General features: G+C 33.7%; 1 protein-coding gene across 1 annotated transcript; it reads left to right on the plus strand.

The window, feature by feature from the left end:
- Positions 1-7333: 7333 nt before the first annotated feature.
- Positions 7334-8638, plus strand: LOC114729754 (uncharacterized). Its single transcript, XM_028916790.1, has one exon. The coding sequence runs from the start codon at positions 7334-7336 to the stop codon at positions 8636-8638; it is 1305 nt and encodes a 434-aa protein (XP_028772623.1).
- Positions 8639-9670: the final 1032 nt, after the last annotated feature.

Consider the following 9670-nt stretch of genomic DNA (forward strand, 5'->3'; position numbering starts at 1 on the left):
CACGAACGAGATCGAGATTGCAATTTATCTACTAAGAATGCACTTCACTTCAAAAGATGGAAATCGACCCTCGTCCTAAAGTCTACCTCGGAAACGAAAATGGCACAGATAGAACCGTATGAGATTTGGACCAGAACCGGAAAGCACAAAGTAGAACACCAGTCTAAGTCAACATGTTGGTGCAGATTTTCAACTCTCGATCTTGTAACAGACGAGGCAGAATATAACAGCTTAAGCTTTGAGTTGAGATAGTCTAAAGGAATAACTCTGGTTAGATTATGCTAGAGTGTATAAATTTGCGTGCTTTTCCAGATATGCAAATAATGAGATTGTAAAAAGCCAAAAGAAGATAGAGTAGAAGAAAATAATCCACGGAGTTATGGTGGTGTGAAATACCAGAGCTTCCCCCAAACACTTCAAATCTTGATGTATTTTTCTGAATGTGCATGAGCAATGTTGGGAATAAAATGAATTTGCTTCATTTTATTCAGTTCTTATATATGTATGTATATTATTCACGGAGAAGAAATGTTGGTTGAACCAGGGAGTTCCCCCAAACACTTCATTGAAGAAGGACACTGTATCTGTGTGTGTGTGTCCACCATAAATGGATCTGAAGTGTTAAGAGGAACTCCAAGAGACACCCAACAAATTGATAGGGTAGGAAATGCTAAGCATCGAAATGTATTTATAATGCAAAAGCTATAGGAACATAATACAGCAGCAAAAGAAGTTTCAGTGAACATGAAATAGGGAGCTGATTGAGGAATCATTGAACCTGGCGAGAAGGAGACGAAGAGGGAGACCCCTATTGAGCAGTGAGGTACAGATTGGACTCTTTAAACCATCAAAAGCTAAAAGAAGATGGAGTATAATGATTCTAGATTCCTCTCATTTTACTGTAAGAGGGGTTTGTGTAGTTCGAGGAAAAAATTGGGGAAAACGACATAATCGGAAAATTAACTGGGGAAAAAGACCGAAATTGCAGAATAAAAAAGAAAAAGTGCAGAATGATGAACAAGATACGTAAGGTCGCTCCCTCAGATTAGATGTTTCTTTTCTTCCCCCGAGACCAAACTACGTCCAGGTTCAATGGCTCAGAGTCCGATGGAGAGGCCCAAGGCTAAGGAACGCATCTCAATGCAGGGTTTCGTAAAGGAAGAAGGAAAGAGATTATTGTTTTTTTTTTTTTTTTACCAGAAAGAAAGAGATATTGTAAATTCAAGATAAAAATCAATATTTTTATTTTTATAGTTATAATTGTATTGTATAACTTTTACTGATTGTTGGGGTGTTAGTAACCACAACATTTCTGGTAAAAAAAAAAGTAACCACAAATAGCTTAAAAATAATATTTCACGTAAATTGAAATAAAATTCTTTATTTATTTTTTATACTGTAAAATTATTTTTAAAATCATTGTTTGGCTTTCTTCCAAACACCTATATAATTTAGTCTTATAGTTTTAAAAATTTAAAATTTAGTTTTTAAATTTTATGTTTATCATATATTTACTTTGTTCTCTAGATGTAAGGTTTTTAACTAATTTAATTAGATTAAAAACGTTAAGTAAGTTTATTGATTATAATAAATATGACATATTTTTTAATAAAATACTTTAATTATCTTTTTTAATGCCCCACATCTCTTTCATACTTGATTATTGTTATAGGACTAGGAGTATTAATTTTAAAAAATTGATAAATATGAAAAATATGTATTATATATTAGATCAATATCAACTCCATATTTAGGTTCTAAGAACCAAAGAAATTTTATTTTATTTTCTAAAACATAGGGATTAATTTTTAAATGGTTAAACTATAAAGGTTGGATTGTATTGAATAAAATTTAAGAATTAGGTTATAACTGAATTAAAATTATACGAATATTGAGTTCCACCAATAAATCACAGACACGCTACTAGTCATGAGCTAAACACGCATGCGCAAGACACCCGTGACTTAGCTAAAAGGATATTGTTCGTACCAAATAAATGGATTAAGATTGATTTAATACTCTGAATTATATTTTTAAATACGTGTAAGTTGCGCCACTAAATATTCTAGAATATTGAACGCACGCCATTGAAGAAAAAATAAATTTCGTGATGCTGAATTAACCTTAGTCTCAAATAAATTATATTGTACTACTAGTATGTAATGATATATTTTTTTATATAAATATTTATATGATAGTACGTGTGAGGTCTGTCAAGTTAGATAACTCTTGTTTAAGTTGAGCCTTGGCTTGCAAAAGACCATAAGGCTTAATGAGAGCATGTATATTATTGGTAAGCTTATTAATATTACCTCTTGTTCTTAATATAAGAATCTGTTTAACTTTTATTTTGGTCCTAAATATAAGACCCCATCTATTTTGTCTCTCATATTTAATATTTTTTCTAAAGTAATCTTGTAATAATGGTAGTTTTAACCAATACACTTGACTAGTAATAATATTTTAGGAAAGACAATATATATTTAATATAAATAACTAACTTAACTAGTTTTCTTAATTAACTCAAATTAGTTAACTAGTTTTATACTCCTCCGGTCCTTAATATAGGACACAATTGTTAAGTTAATTTTGATCCTAAATATAAGACTCATTTCTAATATTTATCAATTTTCTCTAAATTACCCTTATAAATACTCTTTCAATGATAATCAAGTAAAAAAGGAAGAGAAGGTATTAAGAAAGATGACATGGTGTTTTAGAAAAAATGTGTTACATTTCTTATAATTAACTAACTTACCTAACTTCCTTAATCTAATCAAATTAGTTAAATAGGTCTTATATTAAGGACCAGAAGAGTATTAAAGATCGAAGATAGTATTGTAAAATAAATTCACTGTAATTGACTTTGCTTCAAATGAATAGAATTTGTTGAATATATTATTAAAGGGATTGGGCATATATACAACCATAAAAGTCGTAGGGCCGAAACAAGGATATCTCTTTATATTATTGCTCCTTATGTACTCTTAACTCTTCTATACTTTTTTTTTTCCTCAGTGAACTTAACTCTTCTATACTTTGTTGATTTGAGTTTACTTGCATCAGTTGAAATGACTTATAAACAGCTTTTGAATCATATTTTATAAAATATAAGATAAGCTTGTGAAAAAAATTTTGTCTTAACTTACATAAAATATACTTTTAAATACATATAAAAGCATATGCATACAAGCTAATCAGTAGCTACTAGGTAAAGTATTTAAAAAAAATTTAAATAATTGCTTGTAACTTGGAACATGTCTTGTACATTAGAACACTGGCTATATTAGAAAATTCAGTCAGTTGATTATTTTGTTTGGCAAGTTATTCTTAGATGCTCCGAAATAACAATGAAGATCATGGATAGTGCTTTGTAAAGGAGGAGTTTGAGAAGTACTAAAAGAGGAATGAACTAAAGGCTACTTAATCGAAATGATTCAAAGCCAATTCTTCATTAATAAATAATACTTCTTAATTAAAATACAGAAACGTAGAGGAGTACAAGCACAAAATTTAAATTTTACACTTTCAATCCTCACACAAACTAAACCGCAATTTTCCGCTTTCGTTTTCTTGCTAACTTCCGTATCACAATATATCTCACTGGTTACGACCATCCGTCTCCTACTTCCTTGAAGTCATCCTTTTCATTTCCAGACTGCTCTCAAATCAAAGGGGAAAAAAAATTAAAGGAACAAGCAAATAAAATCATAGATTTTGAGCAAAATACAAACACAGAGTATAATTAACATTGTATATACTGCTGATTGAATTGGGTTTGGCATTTTGAATGCATTTATAAAGTAGTAATATCATTTTTTAAGGACAAGATCATACAGCGGAGAATAAAGCGCAGTAATTAAATTTAAGAATGTTAAAGATACACGCGCGCGCTATTACCCACTGTACCTTAAAGCATGTTAATGTTGTATGGGGGTTGCAGAGCAGGGCGTCAGATGGCACCCAGAGTTCCCCGGAACACTTCAGTGAGACACACACACACACACACACACGTATAGTAATGCAAGTACTCCTCCGGTCCTTAATATAAGACCCATTTAACTAATTTGATTAGATTAAGAAAGTTAGGTAAGTTAGTTAATTATAAGAAATATGACATGTTTTTCCTAAAATACCATAATCATCTTTCTTAATACCTTCTCTCCTTCTTCTATTTGACTATGGTTGAGGAAGTATCTATAGGGGTAATTTAGAGAAAATTGATAAATATGAGAAATGGTTCTTATATTTAGGACCAAAACCAACTCAACAATTGGGTCCTATATTAAGGACCAGAGGAGTATCATATATACTCAGTGAAGTGTTCCGGGGAACTCTAGGGGACACCTGACCTGATGATTATATCCCATGAAACATCATCATCTATGTTTGTCTGTTCATGTTGTTTTCTGTTGATGGTGAAAAAATCCGAAGCAGAATACCGTATTTATATCCATGAATTAGTTAGGTTGGTCCAGAAGTTCAAGAGCCTCAATAAAGCTAAGTCCACATGTTTCTTGCGCTTTGATTTCTCCATCGGGATGTGCAGTTGAATCTGGTCGTGATTGAGGGAAAGATGATGGCAACAGAAACTATATATATATATATATATATATATATCATCATTGAAGAGGAAGCGTGGCCTTGAGCTCTCCTTTGCTTTTTTCATGGATTCCCTTCAATCCTTTTCCATCTTATCAAGACACTCTACTTTTGTTTCTTTTCATATCAGAATCATCAACCTCAAGTGCCATTTAACTGATGAGCTCCATCGTCTTTGGTTTTTTCAACAATATAAAGTTAGTCTAACTGATGCTTAAAGAATTAATCCTATATAGAGTCACAATATGTTTCAAACGCTGCAAATTGACCTAATTATATTAGTCTGCAACAATTTGCAAAGAATATAGGTCCTCTGTTGGTGACCACAGTTTGACACGTGTATACCAGAATCTGCCATTCAAAAGAATTTCTTAAAAGTATTGTTCATAAGAACTCAAGCCAAGAAAGAAAAATGTGCAGGTAGGAAAATGGACAGATCGAAAGAAAAAGCAAACTCTGAAACACTTGTAAGATTCTGAAGTTGGCCGTTGGCATTCATCAAAATTTATGCAGTCTATATAGCCGTCCAGGTTCACTTGTGCCTGGCTTTCTGCTTTATGGAGTTGCTTTTCTTCCGTACGCTCAAGCATTCGATCCTATGAACAAAACGTATTTATCTTATCAGAACTATATATAAATACCATATGTTGGTGTCTGTTTCCTTACCAACAAGTCTTGAAAACCCTAAGAAATCAGGTGAACCCTAGAGTTCCCCGCGAACACTTCACTGTGGGCTCTCACTTTTACTACACTGAAGTGTTTGGGGGAACTCTTGTTGCCACTTGATATAGTTGAAATAGAGATTGTTCAGCCCCTTCGAAACAATGATTTACCCTCAGTTTATCTTACTCGTTTGGGTAAGTACGACTTACAGTGTATTTTCGAATTCTTGCTTCTATTAATTTAATGTTTTTAACTCTGCTATATCCTAAAGTTAAAATGAGTCAGGATTTAGGTGCATGGAAAATGACTGCAATATGATGGAACACATTTCTGAAAGGAAGTTCTCCGGTAGGATTGGTCTGCTTCTGATCTCTAGTGGTTCGCTCAATGGAGGAGAGAATGGGGTATCTGATCTCGTTTGCAAAGGAAGCTCTCCCAGCTGCTGCTTGAATATATAATGGCTTTTATTTTTAGTTCCCTTTTTCACAATTTCTTGGTCCATTGAGTTTCCCCTGAGACATGCAAGCTTATGCTTAATTAATTAGCAGTGTTCTCTAGTTTCTTTTTCCTTTCTCCATTATCAAAGAGACCGAAAAGGTCAAGAACAATGCAACTCATCATGATGAGACTCACCTTTTACATGCTCTCTAAATATTCAATTTTGCTTTACTTCACATTGAGCTTATAACCGTTTAACTAGTTTAATTGATACTCACCGTGGTTCAACATATGAGATAAATTTTATCCATTTATGTTGATTAAGAAATTAGTTAAAATCAGTCTAAAACAATAAATATGTAAGACACGTATTTTTTTTTCTAACTATGTTCTTATTAATGAAGAGAATAAGTATAAATGAATTAAAGAGGAAAGAGAATATACGAGGGTAAAATTTAAAAAAAAAATCATTAAATGCTTAGACAAAAATGAATACTATCTTATTAAAAAAAAAAAACCAAGTCCCTCTAACAAAGTTTAGCTTATATTTTGAACCGGAGGGAGTATATACACACACATATGCATTCCTTTTCTTATCAAGTTTAGCTGTTTGGTAACGTTTTTCAATCAAATATTAATTATCAACTTTCCTTAGATCTAGGCAATTTAACCCACTAACATTTGTTAAGTTAGAATTCAAATTTTCAACTAATTAATAGCTGTTTGGAAGGGGTAAAAAATTAAGGAGAATTACCATGAGGTCCGAAAAAAGAAAAATAATTACTAAAAAGTCCTAATAACAATCTAAACAGCTTGTAAATAACAAGTTTCTAAGTAGAAATGACAACTTCTAGTATTTGTTTTGTAATTATTTTTCTTTATTGGGATCTCATTGTAATTCTTCCAAAAAATTAAGCACCAGGTTTCAGTTTAAAATTGTGTGAACACAGAACAGTATCTCTTGGAGAATTACTTCTAATTAGATCCAACAATACTTGAATCTGATATATCAAAAAAGAGGATGAATTTTCTTGGTCCAAAATTTGATATTATTGTGAAAGTGATGTATTTTGTTCAAATGAAATTTGTGAATTTTAGGTTAGCACCTCCTTTGAGCTTTCTCCATATTTTCTTTGCTATTTTTTCAGAGATCTTGATTCGCACGCCCAGAATTATCGCTTCTCCACGCCCACTTAGAAAAAACAGTCGATAATATACTAGTAGCTGTGACAATGAATTGAGGATCATAGAACAAATTATGAAAAAGGTGCTTTTAAATTCCGAACATAAAATGCCTACAATAATTTCTTTTCCTGTTATATACAATGATACAAATATATTTGTGGAATGCATTTACTATTATAATCCTTCGGCCTCACTCTGTAGTGTAAATTATACTATAAAATAGGTTTTATATTTAAAATCGATGGCGTATCCACTATATGATCAAAATGTGAGTTTGTTTTTATTTTTATTTAAAGAGGTTTGCAACTAGAGGAAGGACAACTCATTGATGATTATCCTTGTATATATGCATAACAAAAGACGTCAAAAATTAAAATTAATTAATTAGGATACAGTTCACAAATATTGCTTCAACTTGGCCTTACCCTACAACAAGACATTCTTAATGTGCATATCTAATTCCTTTTGGCGGCATTTCTCTTGTAATGGTGTAGATTTCACAGTTACTCGGAAACATCCCCAACTCATACATGGCACGTTTAACATTGGTAAGGAGTCGGCCTGGGATTTATCTGTGGTGTACGGCCATCCTAACCCCAGTAAGCGTAGAGATCTTTGGACTGAACTCCGTAATATTGAAGAAGGCGGTGTAGGTAGGTGGTGTGTGGGCAGTGATTTCAATGCAATATTGCACCGGAATGAGCGAAAATCTAAAGCTCATGAGGCAACCGGACCGGACCGCGGCTTTGTGAACTGGTTTAATAATAGCGACATGACAGATCTGAACTTTCAGAGTCCACAATTCACATGGAAGCGAGGACATGCCCAGAGTCGGTTAGATCGTGTTGTCGTGAACACAGACTGGTTTGAAACGTTCCCTTTAGCTCTGGTCCTTCATCTACCTAAATTAAAGTCGGATCACTGTCCATTATTAATCAGGCTACGGGATAAAGGTACTCAGAAAAAATGTGATACTAGTTTCAGATTTTTTGCGCCTTGGACAATGCATGAAGAATTTGAGGCTTTCGTTAAACAGAATTGGCGGGATGACTGTCTATGGGACACAAATATTACGAGGTTTACAGCTGAGGTTCAAGGTTGGAATAAGAAAGTCTTTGGTAATATTGAAAGGCGGAAAATGGCTTTATATGCTCAATTGGACCAACTCAACAATCTTAATCTTGATAGTCCTCTGTGGAATAAGAAGAGGTGTGAGGTTTGGCTTGAGCTTGAGAAGTGTCTCCAGCAAGAAGAGTTGATGTGGGTGCAACGTTCGAGATGTAATTGGTATCATCATGGGGATAAAAATACCAGGTATTTTCATACAGTCACTCAATGTAGGAAAAGAAGGAAGAATATTGAAGCTCTTCAAGATATGAATGGGGAATGGTGCTATGATCAAGAAAGTCTTCGTCGTGAAGGTACGAATTTTTTCCAAAAATTATATACTGTAGAGAATACTCAGGCTTCTGAAATTAATTTTGGTGGGTCTTACCCCATGATTCTTGAAGATAAAATCGATGTCTTGGGTTATATAGCATCTCAGCAGGAAATCAAGCATGCTTTATTCAGTATGGGATCTTTGAAGGCCCCGGGCCCTGATGGATTAAATCCTCTGTTTTATCAAAGTCAATGGAGTACAGTGGGTAAATCGATGACTTCTATGGTTCAATCTATTTTCACTACACCTGATCTGATAAAGAATTTTAATGGCACCAATATTGTACTTATTCCTAAAGTAGAGGTTTGACAAACTCAATTATTTTTATATATTTTGGTATCTTTTATATGAGTTTTGTCAGCTTAATTGGTCCTTTTTTGTCTTAATTGATTTATTTTGTTTTATTTTGAATTATTATTTTATAGGGGCAAAATTGTCATATTTTGGTTTAATTGTGACTAATTGATTTTTGAGGACAATTAATGCTACCTTATCCTTGAATTTTTGCTTGCAGGTTTTTGGAAGATTTTTAAAAGAAAAAAAAAGAAAAAAAATATATAATAAAAGGGGGGAGCAAAACGCTGCGTTTTGCTCCACCCCTAATATCCATTATTATCATCAGCTGGGAGAAGAAGAGCGGGGCGGCGAACAAGACAGAATGAAAACACACGAACACGCGAGAGGAAGCAAGCGGCGCTGAAGGGGCGAAGACACACGCGAACACGGAGAGCACGCCGAACACACACACGAAACAGAGCTGGCTGACGGCGCTGAGGGAGAACGAACACGGGCGGACGCTGGAACTGAACACACACACACGTGACAGCGGCTGAACCAGAACGCGACACACACAAGCTGAACGCCGAGCAAGCCTGGGACGACGTCGAAGACGAGCTGAAGCGGAAAAAAGACACAAGCGAAACAGAGACGTGAACCATTCAGCGTGAACAGTGTTCTTCCATGGGATCCTGTAGCAAAATACTGATTGCAGCGAATTTGATGGCAAACCGTGGCTAATTCCTAATTCTCTAATTCAACAATAATGGCAGGAGCTTAGATCATCAAAGGGGAGTTTCAGTTGCTTTAATTTCCTACTCAATAATTGTTTAATAATTTCTAGGTCTTAGGATAGTTTTTCTGATTATTGGGATAATTGTATTGCTTAATCTGATTATATTTGGGGATTATTGTGACTGAATTATTGCTTAGTATTTGACATTGGACTGTTTATAGTTTTGATCTCAATTATAATGTTGTGGTTATGACATTTGTATTGATTTTGGAATTAATATATTGTGATTTTCTAAGGTGGCTTAGAATTTTGGATCATATAGTCTCTTG

The sequence above is a fragment of the Neltuma alba genome, unplaced genomic scaffold, assembly GCF_004799145.2.
Source record: "Neltuma alba isolate B1F8T4 unplaced genomic scaffold, ASM479914v2 tig00012671_pilon, whole genome shotgun sequence".
Lineage (NCBI taxonomy): Eukaryota > Viridiplantae > Streptophyta > Magnoliopsida > Fabales > Fabaceae > Neltuma > Neltuma alba.

Excerpts from the sequence above, each read along its gene's own strand:
- LOC114729754 (XM_028916790.1), top strand. The coding sequence starts at position 7,334 with ATGTGCATATCTAATTCCTTTTGGCGGCATTTCTCTTGTAATGGTGTA.